The 16,257-nt window shown below is 38.2% G+C and overlaps 2 protein-coding genes across 9 annotated transcripts in view; both read left to right on the forward strand.

The window, feature by feature from the left end:
- PRIMPOL (primase and DNA directed polymerase) overlaps nucleotides 1-14,424 on the forward strand; it is a 56,134-nt gene extending 41,710 nt beyond the window's left edge. For 6 of the 8 annotated variants that reach the window (XM_058719973.1, XM_058719967.1, XM_058719969.1 and 3 more), the window contains 7 exons: nucleotides 349-511; nucleotides 2,420-2,508; nucleotides 5,238-5,327; nucleotides 5,405-5,513; nucleotides 10,175-10,257; nucleotides 10,338-10,384; nucleotides 13,158-14,424. In XM_058719973.1, coding sequence (XP_058575956.1) covers nucleotides 349-511; nucleotides 2,420-2,508; nucleotides 5,238-5,327; nucleotides 5,405-5,513; nucleotides 10,175-10,257; nucleotides 10,338-10,384; nucleotides 13,158-13,406 — 830 coding nt within the window. In that variant the 3' untranslated portion in view covers nucleotides 13,407-14,424. The remainder of the gene's footprint in view (nucleotides 1-348; nucleotides 512-2,419; nucleotides 2,509-5,237; nucleotides 5,328-5,404; nucleotides 5,514-10,174; nucleotides 10,258-10,337; nucleotides 10,385-13,157) is intronic. The other 2 variants (XM_058719971.1, XM_058719972.1) reach the window with 2 other exon arrangements.
- LOC131506403 (protein kish-A-like) lies at nucleotides 5,546-10,377 on the forward strand. The gene is made up of 3 exons (XM_058719992.1): nucleotides 5,546-9,632; nucleotides 10,175-10,257; nucleotides 10,338-10,377. Exon 1 carries the CDS (start codon nucleotides 8,155-8,157, stop codon nucleotides 8,380-8,382), a length of 228 nt encoding a protein of 75 aa, XP_058575975.1. The 5' UTR covers nucleotides 5,546-8,154; the 3' UTR covers nucleotides 8,383-9,632; nucleotides 10,175-10,257; nucleotides 10,338-10,377.
- Nucleotides 14,425-16,257: the final 1,833 nt, after the last annotated feature.

Raw genomic sequence — 16,257 nt, forward strand, 5'->3', positions numbered from 1 at the left:
AGCTCCAGGTTTGAATTCCCTCCCAATGGTGGGGGTGGGGCTTGCGGTGAGGTTGTCTCAGCCTCTCCTACCTGCCTTGACGGGCTGTCTGACTCCTTCCTCCACGCGGAAGGAGTCAGTTAGCCAGTTTTTAGGCTGTTTTTCAGAGGAGATTGTTCCATATATAGCTACAGATTTGGGGTGTTCACCCGAGGAGGTGAGTTCAGGCTCTTCCAACGTTGCCACGTTGGACCGGAAGCACTGGTATCCCTGAGAACGCCATACAAAAGGAATCTAATGTTTGCTGACTATAAAACCAAATGGCTGAAAACGTGCGTTCGTAATTATTCTTATTAACTTTTGACATAGGAGTTTATACAAGAAATAGAAACTTTCGGCTGTATAAATCATCGAAGATAGGGAAGCACGTGGCTTTGGAGATTGCTGAAGATAACAAGTTTTTTCCTAAACATTCGGAGACTGTATCTGAAGAAAATCAATGTTTCCTGTCGTCTTTGGTCAGCAATGTCAGGTAGATAGTATATAGTACCAACATCAAACTGTTGCATATTCGTGAATGCTTATTAAGCAGTGAACAAACAGCATTGGATAGTACTATAATGTGAGTTGGGTAAATTCATTCTAACTTAAGGAAAAGGAAGTTCTCAAAATTCTAGGGTAACGTATTTTCATAAAGAAGAAAATTAAAACTGTTCCATGTGCAAATAGTTACTGTTAACATCTACTTTTCATATATGCATGTTCATACATACTTATATACGTCCTTCATTCAAAAAATAGTTGAGATCATTATTTATGTGGTTATATCTGTTGTTTTATCCACTCGACATTATATCATGAATATCTTCCAAGGTAGTAATTTGCAACAGTTAGTTGTAATAAAAACTTAAAATTTGTTTTAATGTTTCTGTGTTCTTGAGAGAAAGACAGCACACAAACTGGAGGGGGGCAGAGAGAGAGACCCAGAATCCGAAGCAGGCTCCAGGCTTGGAGCTGACTGCCCAGAGCCCCACGCGGGGCTCGAACTCACAAGCTGTGAGATCCTGACCTGAGCTGAAGTCGGGTGCTTAACCAACTGAGTTACATTTGTCAGAAGTAATGTCAGGGTCTTAGTTTCCTTACCTTTAAAAAGGAAATAATATGGGGCGCCTGGGTGGCTCAGTCAGTTGGGCGTCCGACTTCAGCTCAGGTCACGATCTCGCGGTCCGTGAGTTCGAGCCCCGCGTCAGGCTCTGGGCTGACGGCTCAGAGCCTGGAGCCTGTTTCCGATTCTGTGTCTCCCTCTCTCTCTGCCCCTCCCCCCGTTCATGCTCTGTCTCTCTCTGTATCAAAAATAAATAAACGTTAAAAAAATTTTTTTTTAAAAGTAAAATGGAAATAATATTAACACCTATCTTAGGGAGTTGTGAAGATTAAATGAGGGAAGAGGTACACACAAAATTATAGCTGGGCCTGGCACGTGATGTCTGATGGGTAAGTGTTAGTTGTTAGCAGCTGTTCCTGAGATTCTGGAAGTACAGTGGTAAGTGTAAGAATTGTATCACTGTGGTTGGCACAGGAGTGGCCTCTAATACAGCCTGAAGTCATCTCCTGATTACCAAATCCTATTTCTTTTGTAGTTTCGGTATTAATTTCATACAAGTGGAGAGTTCTTCTACTCAATGGGGTTTCCTTAATTTTCTTTTGTGTAGCCAAGTAAATAAGTATTTCTTTTCCTGAAATGAAGCCTAAATTCTTTATGGCTATGAGTCTGTCTTTCAGTTAACTTTAATTCATTTCTTCCTTTGTTCTCATCCCTCCTTCCTTCTTTTTTTTCACGCTTTTCAAATTATTTTCAGACTTATTCACACTTTTCAAATCATTGTAACAAAAATGTCAAAGGCTCTGTATGTTTGGAGAATAGAATTGTACTTCATTCTATACCTTCAGCAGTCCCAGAGTCCTCTAGTTCACTCTGTGGTTGAAGAAAGTATTTTAATTTTTAAAAATTTATTTGAGAGAGAGAGAGAGAGAGAGAGAGAGAGAGAGAGAAAGGGAGGTGGAGAGGGGCAGAGGGAGAGAGAGAGAATCCCAAGCAGGTTCCACGCTCAGTTGCTCAGTGCAGAGCCCGATGCAAGGCTTGATCCCACGACCTGGATCATGAACTGAGCCAAAATCAAGAGTCAAGAGTCAGATGCTCAATTGACTGAGCCACCCAGGCAGCCCAAAGAAAGTATTTTAAGTGACCACCAAACTACTCTTTTCCATATGGATAGGACTGGTGTTTTTGTAGGCAAATGTGGCTTGATTGCCCTAGAACAATTAGCTGTTGAACAAAGGATTTTAATGTGGAACTATTTGAAATTCAGTCTCCTTTCCCTAGCCATGTCTCTTTAATTCTTACATAATGTTAACTGTTTCTTTCACCTATTTTCTTCAGATTCTCAGACACTTTACGAATTCTGACATGTGACACATCTCAAAATAAAGAAAAACGCATTGAATGTTTTAGCAGCACCAACACTAAAGGTAATTCTAAGAGAACAATTTCCTATGAAAATTTAAGGATACAAAGTCTGTTTTGCCTTGAAGATTTTAAATCTTCAGTATTCATATCTACTGATCATTTATTATTTTTTTTAGACTTTATTTATTTAGAGAGAGAGCTATTAGGGGCGGGGCAGAGAGAGGGGGAGAGAGAGAATCCCAGCAGGTTCTGCACCAATGAGGGGCTTGAACTCATGAGCCATGAGATCATATCCTGAGATGAAACCAAGAATCAGACACTCAACCAACTGAGCCACACAGGTGCCTCAGTATCTACTGATCCTTTAAAACAACTTAGTTTCTATCCAAAAGGGAAAAAGTGTAAAGAAAAGATATTTATATTTTTTATTTTTTAAATTTTTATTATTTTTAAAAATTTTAATGTTTATTTTTTGAGAAAGAGTGTGAGCAGGGGAGGAGTAGAGAGAGGGAGACACAATCTGAAGCAGGCTCCAGGTGCTAAGCTGTCAGCACAGAGCCTGATGTGGGGCTTGAATTCATGAACTGCGAGATCATGACCTGAGCAGAAGTTGGATGTTTAACTGACTGAGCCACCCAGGCTCCCCAAGAAAAGATAATTTTTAAAGTGTATTCACTAATTTTCATCATATGATGGTTTGGGGGCAGGAAATGGGAAAATAGAGTAGATTGTTGGTAGAAATAAACCATTATTAAAAGAAAAACCTAGGGGGGCCTGGGTGGCTCAGTCGGTTAAGCATATGACCTCGGCTCAGGTCATGATCTCATAGTCTGTGACCTTGAGTCCCATGTCAGGCTCTGTGCTGACAGCTCAGAGCCTGGAGCCTGCTTCAGGTTCTGTGTCTCCCTCTCTCTCTGCCCCTCCCCTGCTCACACTGTCTCAAAAATAAAAAGAAAAAAAAGAAAAACCTAAAAGTCCTCTTCCCTTCTGTCCACAACCTAAGATGGGTAGCCACCATCAGTTTCCATGGAACCCCATGGAGCTTTTCCTTGCATTTCCCTGTTCTTTTAATGACTGCATGGTTTTCACGCATGTCCTTCATTTTTATATTGAAAAACATAGAGGTTTTTTTCTAGGATTTCGTATATTCTCCCGTAAACAATTTTGTAAATGCATTTTGGATTATCATTATTTATAGCAGTGAAAAACTGGAAACAAATCTAAATGTAAAACAAAATGGCATTGGTTACCTCCTATAACATACTCTATAACCAATTTATAAAATTTATAAAAACCAATATAACATGGGAAATGTCCATTTATAAGAGAAAAAGTAGACTGTGAAATTGGGAGGTATGATTACAGCTTCATTAAAAACATGAATAACATTTTCTTATGCTTATTTTCTTGTTTAACAGTTATTTCTAGATACTGATTTGGAGTTTATTTCTCTCATTTCTGCTTTAATATATTTTCCAAAGTTTCTCCAATTATGTATATTATTTTTGTAAGTGAAATATAGGCATTGTTTATTTGCACACTTTTTTAAAAAAGGGTATTTATTTTGAGAATGGGAGGGAGAGAGAGAGTGAACACCTGAGAGTCCGTCGCTTAACCGACTGAGCCACCCAGGTGCCCCTATTTATTTATTTAGAGTCAGAGAACACAGTGGGGGAGAGGGGCAGAGGGAGAGAGGGAGAAAGTCTGTAATCAGCCTTCACTCTCAGAGCAGAGCCTGACTCAGGACTTGATTCCACGACCCTGGGATCATGACCTGAGCCAAAATCAAGAGTCAGACACTCAACCAACTGACCCACCCCGGTGCCCCAATATAGGCTTTATTTTAAGAAAAGTAGATAATTCTGTGTTTAAAAATGAAGTGAGATTTTAAGTAAATGATTGTAAATTATTCCAGTAGATTCTTAGATACAAAATATAACCAAATTGTCAGAGCCCTACGGCTGAAGTTCCCGGGAGAGCACACCTGCAGTGAACCAGGGGCGTGTGTTATGTGTGGAAAACACGTACCACCGGGATCTGTGGGGGCAGCTCAGTAAAAGGGTGTTAGAAACGACTTCTAGGATTCAGGCTTGAGTTGGGTGTTTTGAGGAGTGTCCAAGGCAGCGTGGATTTGTTTTCAGCTGGGTACTGTCGGAGACAATTCTGCGCTTGACTATCTTCATAACGTTTATCTAGAAGGGAGGCAGACTACAGTGGGACTAAAGCTAGAATTGGCAAAGTAGCCCCCGTTATGAATAAGATGGGCGGCGTTTAGTCATTTTTGTGGTTTGGAAATAGTTCATGTTTTGTTTGTGATTGCAGGGCGCTCTTATTTTTGTCTTGAATCATCTTGGCCACAGAGTGACCTTATGTGATGTTGAAATTCTGTGAAATAGTTACTCATCAGCAGGAAAATACAGGGCTGAGCCGTGTGTGCCCAGCCTGTTTGTCACAACACCAAGGCCGAGCTGATAGGAGTAGGCCAGCTCTGGGGTGTAAGGGGTTGCTTTTCTCTTTATAAGAATGAAGAAAGCAATCAGAATGGTTATAGGTGCTTCTTGTGAAAATTAGTTAACATTGGACTTAATTGAGAGGTTTGAATATTACTTACTTGTAGGATAAGCCAGAACCCATGACTGACTAAAAGACAAATGGAGAAATGGGGGGGGGGGGGCGGGGGGAGGGACCTGGAGAGTTTCTGAAACGTGTAATTGCACTAAAGAACAACTTAAAATGTAACTCTTCAGCTTTTAGCCACTTTAATTATAATGAATTTTTCTCTCTGTTGCAGCAGAAAACATTGAGGGTTTTCATTGTTCGCCCTACCCTGAAATTGATCAATTTGTTCTTTCTTTGGTGAATAAAAATGGCATTCAAGGAGGTAAAGATAATCTTATTCCTTATTCACTGTAATATGATGGAGTTGTAATAGCTTCAGAAACATTATTTGCATTTTAGGAATTCGGCGTTGGAGCTACTTTTTCCCAGAAGAGTTACTGGTTTATGATATTTGTAAATATCGCTGGTGTGAAAACATCAGAAGAGCGCACAAGAGCAATAATATCATGTAGGTAAATGTTGTTTATTGAGTTCCATGTATTTAACCAACATTACATTTTAAATTTTTATAATTTCTACAGTTGAGAATATAAACATGATTTTGTTCTTATAATGAATGTAGTTACATCAGATACTGTATTTGGCTTATGTTTGAAAATATTTAATCTGACCAACTTAATTATCACCTTAGCACATGTCATTTTCATCTGTACTTTATTTGGTAAAATAATCCATTAGATAGTATAATCTTGAGAAGGGTAAGGTAGAATTGAGTGGGGCTAGAAAGAAATTAGAGGCAGTAGACAGGAGGAAGGAAGTATCTCTCCCTTGTCTGTTTCCATTGGTCCTTGACATGTTATGGAGTAAATTGAAATCAAGCAAACTTGGGTGAAAAGGAAACTGTTCGGTGCTAAGAGTTGGAATTGTTGGAACATGCACGCCCTGTTTTAGGAGTTTTCTGTAAAATCCCCCTGGCAAAAGGAGAGGGAGTGAAGGATGAAGTGAAACCACAAATAGAATTTTAGATAATACAGGGGCACCTGGGTGTCTGTTGGTTCAGCATCTGACTCACGATTTCAGCTCCGGTCATGATCTTGCGGTTCGTTAGTTTGAGCCCCGCATTGGGCCCTACACTGACAATGAGGACCCTGCTTGGGATTCTCTGTCTCTCTTTGTTCCTCCCCCACTTGTGCATGCTCTCTGTCTCTCTCTGTCTCTGTCTCTCTCGCTCAAAATAAATAAACTTAAAAAAAAAAAAGAATTTTAGACAATACAAAGGTATGGTTAGAATAGGGATAAGACAGAAACCCAGCAGTTACTGGTTATGATATGGGAAGTTTTGCTGTGTTTTATATTTAACACAAAGCTGAGACTTCTGTATATCAAGTGTAAATAGCACGTGTGCCAGACATGAGAAAAGACTGTGAAGTTCTGCTAGGAAGCTAGCGAATACATTGGGTAGCATGACTCAGTGCTATACTTACATATGTAGGTTAACCCAGTTAAAAAAAAAATAACATTTCAAAAAATATATCCTCAGTACACAAAAGCTATCACGTAGAATAGCACAAAGAAAAGATTACCCATAGGCCCAGAACCAGTGATAACCGTGGTTATAATTTTGGTATATCTTTCTAATTTTTTACTCTATGGATATATAAGTTTACCAGTAAATCATTATCATAAGATGATCTGATCGTCTTTTTTTTTTTTTTTAAGAATTTTTTAATTTTAATTTTATTTTTTATTTTAAAGTTTATCTTTTTGAGAGAGAGCATGCGAGTTGGGGAGGGGCAGACAGGGAGAGAGGGAATCCCAAGCAGGCTCCACACTGACAGCACGGAGCCCGACGTGGGGCTGGAACTCAAGAACCGCAAGATCAAGATCTGAGCTGAAATTAAGAGTCGGACGCTTAACTGAGCCACCCATGTGCCCTCCCCCTTTTTAAAAATAGTTTATTTACTTAGAGAAGGAGAGAGAGAATCCCAAGCACGCTCCGTGCTGTCCTCACAGAGCCCGACACATGGCTTAATCCCATGAACTATGAGATCATGACATGAGCCAAAATGAAGAGTCGAACGCTCAACAAACACAGCCACCCAGGCGCCCCCCCTTTTGACTAATTCTCAAATATGGATACTTATTAATGGGATATGTGTCATTCTGAGCATCACATAACCTCGTAAACCTTGGAATTAGATTGGACACTGTCACCCCCACGGTTCTGTCTTATTCCGCATTGAGGTTAGTGGTCCTTTTTATCCCAGTCACCACCAAAAACCTCAGCTCTGCAAAGACAGGACAGGACCGAAAGGAATGAAGGCTGTTACAGTTCTGAGGCTGTGAGCCATAAGCAAGTAGTTTGCAGGGCGCATGATGGATGTCAAGTATGACAGTTTCCCTTAGGAACATGTAAATATTCTTCATGACCCTGGCACAGTTTGATGTGAAGTTCGGGAACTGCAGCATTAATGCGTTTATTAGGATTGTTCAGGTTCTTCATAACTTTTTGAGTTTGCTTAGTTGGGTATCTTTTTATCTAGTACTTTGTCTATTTTACCAAAATGCTTAATGTTACTGTCAGAAATTGTTCAGAATATTCTTAAATTTTTAGTATATTCTACATTTGTAGTTATAGCTGCACTAAATTTTGAATAACACTTATGTCTTTACCTTATTTATTTTTTGATCAATCTGGCAAGAATTGTATTAGTCTTCACATTGGCCTTGTTAACTCTTTTACATTTTGGCTTCTTGAGGCACCTCGGTGCCTCAGTCAACCGGTTAAGCATCCGATTCTTGATTTCAGCTCGGGTCATGATCTCATGGTTCGTGAGTTTGACCCCTGGGTCTGGCTCTGTGCTGAGAGCGTGGAGCCTGCTCCAAAATAAACAGTGTGGAACTTGCTCTCAAAATAAACATTTAAATTTTTGCTTACTTCCTGCCTGTTATTTTATTAGAGTGTATTCTATTGTTCATTTCCCAAGTTAGTTACTTATTGGTCTTCAGCTATTCTTTTATGTAAATAAGCTTTTTCTAAAGATCGTTTTAGCTCTGTTTCACATATTTTAATACATATTTTCAGTTGCGTTCAGTTCCATTTTCTAATTTCCACCATGATTTTTCCTTGAGTAATTGGTTATTTAGAAATGTTTTTCAGATGTGGCTGGGGCTTCACTGGCCTCACTATGTCTACCGTTTTCGGTTTCCAGAGTCTGTTGACTGTAATCTTGCTGCTTATATGTACCTGTGCTTATATCCTATCCTTGGCACCCGCCCTCCTAGACAGAAATAAAACTGGATTGTTGGGTATATTTTGGAAGTGCGCCAGAATTGGTGAACGGAAGAGTCCTTATGTCACAGTGTGCTGTACGTGATGGCCTTCGGCATTTTCTTCATACAGTAGCTGGGAAAAATACCATAATTTAATTGCCAGCAGATTTCCGTATGAAAAAAGGACTTATCTATAGAACATAATGGAATGAATAGTTAACTCTTTTATCTCTGAACACTGAATGAGATAAATTTCCAGCTGCTGTTCTCTATTTTTGTTATTGGACCAATGTTCTATATAAACAGGATGTAACCATTTAATATGCAGAGTTTAATATGTCTAACAATCAATGTGAGCAGTGTCACTACAATATTATGTTCTGCAAATGTTACTCTGTCAGATACCAGTTTTTAGTGAGGCATCTCTGAGACACAGAATAGAAAACAAAATTGGGAAATCACTTACTTCCCTTCACTGTGATTTGGAAATGATAAATCTTTATGGGATGAGACACTTTTCTGGGCTAGCTTTTTTATTGAGAAAAAAAGGTTCAATTTGTGTTGGTAAGGATTGCATTCATATTTAATAATGCTTGCTTTTCCTCTGGCCACACCAGAGCATTAACAGAGTGCCTCTAAGCAAACTCTATAGTGTATTACAGACGTTTCAACTATTTAAAACAAGCCTGTGCAGTTCTTAAGGAAGAAGGTAAATGAGATATAACTTAAGAGTAGTATTGGGAAAATGTCCATATTTAACATAAAAGTTTAGAATAGCTGACTGGTCCAGTAGCCTCTGAAAACTCTAGATAAGTATGGATAAATATCTTACGAATAAATTGACCAGCTGTCATTCTCTGAATAAGACTACATTCTTAGAGTGAAAAGAACAAAATAGAACAATTCAGAATGATAAGAAAAAAAGTTTTTCATTTCCAAGTTACGTGTTTCTATTAGCTATTTTTCTAATATCTATTTCTAAACAGTTTGCTTTGTGGTCAGAGATGCGTTGTATGAATACTTTTTTTTAAATTCAGTGAAATTAACATGATACCTGGCAGTCAGTTTTTATCATTGTTTTGTGTTTAAGTTTATTTATTTATTTAGAGAGCATGTGGGAGGGGCAGAGAGAGAGGGAGGAACAGAATCCCAAGCAGGCTCCACACTGGACCGCGCAGAGCCCGACGTGGAGCTAGAACTCACAAACTGTGAGACCATGACCTGGGCTGAAACCAAGATTGGACGCTTAACCAACTGAGCCACCCAGATGCCCCTGGAATTGTTTTATATGTGATTGTAAAGAACTTCCAACTATCTGAAACAATATTCATGTATGCCTATTACATCAAACTTGGTAATTGCTTTTTAATTTATGTCATTCAAATTTTCTATATCCTTTCTGAATTTTTTGTGCCTATTTGTATCAAATACTAAAAGAATGTTTTTTAAAATCTTGATTTATGGGAGATTTGTTTATCCTTGGAGTTCCATCAGTTTTGCTTATGCATTTTTGAAGCTTTTTTATTTGGTGGGTACAGGTTGAGAATTAGGTCTTCCTGGAAGAACTTTTGTCTATAGATATACGTATAGATATGTATAGACATATGCACATATACGATATACGTATAGATATGTATATCGCATATGTATCTATATGTATATAGATATACACATATTTTTCCCCTAAAGTCCATTTTGCGTGCTATCTTTGACAACCACAGTTTTCTTTTGGGTGGTGCATATTTATTTCAATGCTTCTACTTTCTACCTTGTCTGCATCTTTAAGTCTTAGTTAGGCACATCTCTGGTAAGCAGCATGTAGATGAATTTTGTTTTCCATCCAGTCTGGGAATCAAGTTGTAACTCTTTTTCCTTTCTATTTTTTTCAATATAAAGGATTTTGGTTGATCTGAAAAATGAAGTTTGGTATCAAAAATGTCATGACCCTGTATGTAAAGCAGAAAACTTCAAATCGGACTGTGAGTTATTAATTTTTATATTTATACCAAGTGAAAATAGGAGGTCTATATAAAACAGTTTTACTCTTTGTCTTGTTCAGGTTTTCCATTACCTGCTGAAGTTGGTCTCCTATTTCTGCTCAAGGAGGTAAGTGCAGGTTTTAGTTTCTTTCTCATTAGTAATCAGTTCTTGGTACAACAGTATCCATGAGCTGTTAGTAGTGTTCAGACGTGTCCACATAGCCTTTAAACACACTCTGCAGTACTTAGTTTTCACTTAGGAGTGTGCCGTAGTGATTGTGCCTTGTGAGCACGTACCTGGTAGGATGCACCTCACTGTCACTGCCGCGGAAGAAACTGTATAGATACCTAGTCAACCACTCCCAGACAGTTAACAAGTTTCTCGTGTTTCGTTTTACAAAGTGTACCAAAATACTCACCTTTGTGTTTCTTTAAACAACTCTTTCTGTAGGGAGAATTTCTGGAAGTAAATTATGTCAAAGAGTGTATACATTTTTAATTTTGGTAGATATTGCTAGATTGCCAAATTAACGTTTTCCTGTTAAAAACCTTTATTTGCCCAAATAATTCACATTCACTCTGAGAAAAAAATTAGAAAATACATGAAAAGCCAAAGGGGAAAAACTCCTCCTCACATATAATTTGACCACTCAGAGATAACAGATGTAAGTGCTTTGGCATAGATCTTCCAGAAATTTCTATTTATGGTGCTCCCGTGTATATTTTTAAAGTCATAGTATGCGTACTATGTTAGAGCCTTTTTTTCCTACTTCAGCTATCACAAATGTTTTCAGTAGTATGTATTACCAGTTGGTACCAATAAAAATGATATAAAATTAGGCTTCACAATTTAAGAGAGCACCTGTTTACACCTTTGCCAACATTGTTTATTTTTACCTTTGACCTTTACCAACCTATTTGGCCAAAAGTGGTATTTCAGTTGTTTTTGTTTACATTTCTTACAGTCTTAAGGAAGTTGAACTTCTTTCAGATTTGCTATTTGTATTTCTGTTACCGAGTGTTGGTAACTGTCCTATAGAAATGTTGTACAAGGACAACAAACTCTCTTCACCTAGAGTTGCCCTTTGTTAATATTGGTTACATTTGTGTTTCTCCCTCTACTGTACGCATACACATTTTTGATGAATTTTGTCTTACTCATTTTAGGCTACTATAAAGAATACCACAGGCTGGGTGGTTTTTTTGTTGTTGTTGTTTAGTTTTTATTTATTTTTGAGAGAGAGTGCAAGTGGGGGAGGGGCAGAGAGAAAGAGAATCCCTAGCAGGCTCTGCGCTCTCAGCAGAGCCCGACGTGGGGCTCGAACTCACAAAAACGTGAGATCGTGACCTGAGCTGAAAACAAGAGTTGGGCACTTAACCAACTGAGTCACCCAGGTGTCCCTGACTGGATGGCTTATCAGCAACAGAAGTTTATTTCTCACAGTTCTGGAGGCCTGGAAGTCCAAGGTCAAGGCCCTGGCAGATTTGCTGTCTGGTTGGCTTCCTGGGTTATGGAGAGCCACTTTCTCGCTGAATCCTTGTGGGGGATAAGTTTAAAAATTCTCTGAGCTTGCACCACTAGTTAACAAGGCTTAGGGCAGAAAGCCGCTTCCACAGGACGAAAGCATAGGAGAACAGGTAGAGGTGGAAAGCTGCCACAGGGTGAAAGCACCCAGGGCTAATTATCCTTGTTAACCCTGAGGTAGCATGCTCTGTCTGTCTTAGCCCCTAGAAAAGTTAAGATACACACATGTGGTGCCTGGCACCTGCAGTAAACAGCTGTCTGCTCGGTGTCCAGATTTTGATTTGTCTTGACCCTAACCCCACACATCTTCAAAAACCCCTTTTGTCTCACACAGGAGTTAATGGTTACTGCATTATTGTTTCTTTCTGCATGTCTATCACATATGTGAGCCTTCTAATCCTAATAAATACGGAGCTAGGTCCCTTACTCGGGGCTCTTTCTCCTCCTGGACATTAGCCTCTCTCGTATTCAATTCTGCATCTGCTCTCTTGCAGGACAAGAGAGAACTCCAGACTCAGAGTCTGTGACAAGTCCTCGCATGTCAGAGGGATGAAAGAGCTCTCTGGGGTCCCTTTTGTAAGGTTTCTAATCCCAGTCATAAGGGCTGCACCCTCGTGCTTAATCACTTCCCAAAGGCCTCCCTCCTAATACCATGATATTGGGGGTTTGGATTTCAACTTATGAATTTGGGGTAACAGTCCACAACAGATCTCTTGAAGGGAAGTTGCAGCCATCAAAACCCTGTATCTTAAAAAAACAAAAAACCAAAAACCCTGTATCTTCATTTAAGTATATTACTAGAGAATAAGGATACTCTTAAATATGGTAAAATTTTAAAACTCAGAAAATGTACATAACAATACTGTTATCTAATACACAAATCTGCATAGCCCTATCTTGACAATTGTCTCAACTATTTATAGCAGTTTTTTACATTCATGTTCTTAATTCTTAAAATTCTTTATAAATAGGATAACAAGTCTTTTAAATCTTTTAAGATAGCAGGTGTATTTTCTAATTTGGCTTGAGCTGCACTGTCTGCTTTTTAAAAAACTCCATCTACGATTGTTCCAATCCCATCTGTGAATACTGAAAAGAATGTACCAGAGGAATCGTGGGCGTTTCCAAATTTAGAGTGTTAAGTGTCTGAGTTACAGCGGCAGCAACATTTGAATTAATGAACTCATTCCCATGGTGACTGTATTGAAGACCATATCATCCAGCATATTTATTTTAGTATCTGTTCAAGAACTGGTTTTGTACTTAGTACTTTAACATAGATCGACTGTTTAGTGAAATCATCACATATTCTCATTGAATCGCCTGTACTTTCTTCCTATCTCCCTCTCCCTTATTTTCCTCCTTTGAACTAAAGGAAGAAGAGTTCACAGCGACTGAAACATTGAACAGTGAAACCGAGAATCCTCATAAACCACCATCTAGTACGTTGTCAAGAGGTGTAGCTTCCGATGCTGACTGGGATAATGGCATTGATGATACTTATTTTTTGGAAGCTACCGAAGATGCTGAATTAGCAGAAGCTGCAGAGAATGGTCTTCTCAGTTATTATAGTGGAGTGGATGAAATTCCTGATGAACTAATTTTGCAAGTATTGCAAGAGTAATTAGCTCTGGACTGGTATATAAGTAGGCTGTAATTTTGCCTGAAGGTGGTTTAGTAACATAATATATTAAGTTATAGTAACTTTTTATTAAAACCGTCTATATCAACTAAGTTTTATCACTTTGCTTCTCAATTCTTGTTTTTTACTGAAGTAAGCCAGTTTTATTGAAAATTAGCTTTGAAATCGTAACTGACCAGAGTTGGTATATGTTCATATCAGCTTAATTTTGCATGTTTATTTATGTTAAAACTCTTATTAAAAAATTTTTTTTAAATTGAGGTATCATTGACATACAGTATATCCAGGTATATATTGTAGTGATTTGATATCTTTATACATTACAAAATGATCCCCATGATAAGTCTAGTTACCATCTGTTATCAAAGTTAGTACGATATTATTGATTCTATTCTCTGTACTGCACATCACATCCTCATGACTTTTTAAGTTTATTTATTTTGAGAGAGAGTGAGTCAGTCTGGGAGGGGAAGAGAGAGAGAGAATCCCAAGCAGGCTCCATGCTGGAGCATGGGCTCCACAGAGCCCAGTGTGGGACTCGATCCCATGAACCGGGAGGTCATGACCTGAGATGAAATCTCAAGAGTCAGATACTCAACCAACTGACCCAACCAAGCACCCCCCTCATGACTTATTTTGTAACTGGACGTTTGTAGCTCTTAGTCGTCTTCACCCCTCCTTCTGGTAACCAACAATTTCTTGTATCTATGCGTCTGTTCTGCTTTATTTTTAGATTCCACGTGAAAGTGAAATCATACGGAATTTTGTCTGACTTCTTTCACTCAGCATAGTATACTCTAGTTCCATCCATGTTGTTACAAATGGCAAGTTTTTATTCTTTTTTATGGCTGAGTGATATTTCAGTGTGCATGCGTGTGTGTGTACATGTGTGTGTACCTCATTTTCTTTATTCATCTATCGGTGGACACTTAGGTTGCTTCCATGTCTTAGCTGTTATAAATAATGCTTCAATAAACGTAGGTACATACATTCTTTTGAATTAGTGTTTTTTCTTCAGGTAAATACCCAGAAGTGGAATGATTGTATCACATGCTATTTCTATTTTTAATTTTTTGAGGAATCTCCGTACTGTTTTCCACGGTGGCTGCCCCAACTTACATTCCCACTAACAGTGCATGAGGGTTTCCTTTTCTCTACATCCTCACCAACACTTGTTTATCCTTTTTCATAATAGCAATCTGATGGGTCTGAAGTAATACCCATTGTGGTTTTGATTTGCATTTCTCTAAGGACTAGTGTGCTGTTGTGCCATCTTTTCATGTGTCTGTTGTGTATGTGCATATCTGCTTTGGAAAAATGTTTATTCAAATTCCTTGCCCGTTCAAAAAAAATTTTTATATTAAGTTGTGTAAGTTTTTTTTTTTTATATGTTTTGGATATCAATCCCTTATTGTAAGATATATGACTTGCAGATATTTTCTCCATTTCAGTAGGTTGCCTTTTCATTTTGTTGTTTGAGTTTGATATAATCCTACTTGTTTCTTTCAAAGCTTTTGTTGCCCTTGCCTAAAGAGACTAGTTCAAAAATATTCATAAGGCTGATGTCACAGGGCCAACTGCCAGTGTTTTCTTCTGGGAGTTTTATGATTTCACATCTTACGTTCAGGTCTTTAATCCATTTTGAATTTTTCTACATGGTGTAAGATAGTGGTCTAGCTTCATTCTCTTGCATGTAGCTGTCCAGTTTTCCCAGCACCATTTATTGAAGAGACCGTCTTTCTCCAGTAATATATTGTTGCCTCGTCTGTCATAGATTGATGGACCACATTAATTGAATAGCCTATATTTTCTTCCTATCTCACTCTCCCTTATGTTCCCCTTCTGAACTAAAGAAGAGGCCACAGCAGCTGTGAATGGGTCTTTTTCTGAGCTATTTCATTGATCTGTCTCTGTTTCTGTGCAATTACCATACTGTTTTGATTACTGCAGCTTTTATAGTACAGTTTGAAATCAGGGAACAGGACCCCTTCAGCTTTGTTCTTCCTTCTCAAGACTGCTTTGACTATTGAAGGTTTTTTACGGTTCCATACTAATTTTAGGATTCTTTATTTTAGTTCTGTGAAAATGCCATTGGCATGTTGATAGGGATTGTATTGAATATGTAGATGGCTTTGGGTAGTATGGCCATTTTAACAATATTACTTCTTCCAGTCCATGATCAAGGGTATCCTTACATTTATTTGTGTCCTCTTCAATTTCTTTCATCAGTGTTTCATAGAGTCTTATAGGTCTTTCACCTTAAATTTATTTCCAGGTATTTTATTCTATTTGATGCAATTGTAAATGGGATTGTTTTCTTAATTTCTGATAGCTTAATATTAGTGCACAGAAACTTAATTTTGTATCCCGCAACTCTACTGAATTCATTTATTCAAATAGTTTCTTTGGTGGAGTCTTGAGGGTTTTCTTTATGTAGTATTAGGTCATCTGCAAATAGTGACCGTTTTACTTCTTCCTTTCCAACTTGGATGCCTTGTATTTCTTTTTCATGCCTAACTGCTGTGGCTAGGATTCTAATACTATGTTGAGTAAAAGGTGAGAGTGGGCATCCTTGTGTTGTTCCTGATCTTAGAGGAAAAAAGCTTTTCGCATTTCACTCTCGAATATGATGTTTGCTGTGGGTTTGTTATATATGGCCTTTATTATGTTGAGATGTGTTCCTTGAAGTATGTTGAGGATGTCAAATTTTGTCAAATGCTTTTTCTGCATCCATTGAAATAATCATTTGATTTTTGTCTTTTGTTAACGTGATGTATCATGTTGATTTGCAGATGAACCATCCTTGCGTCACTGGAATAAAACCCACTTGATC

The sequence above is a fragment of the Neofelis nebulosa genome, chromosome 3, assembly GCF_028018385.1.
Source record: "Neofelis nebulosa isolate mNeoNeb1 chromosome 3, mNeoNeb1.pri, whole genome shotgun sequence".
NCBI classification, from domain to species: domain Eukaryota; kingdom Metazoa; phylum Chordata; class Mammalia; order Carnivora; family Felidae; genus Neofelis; species Neofelis nebulosa.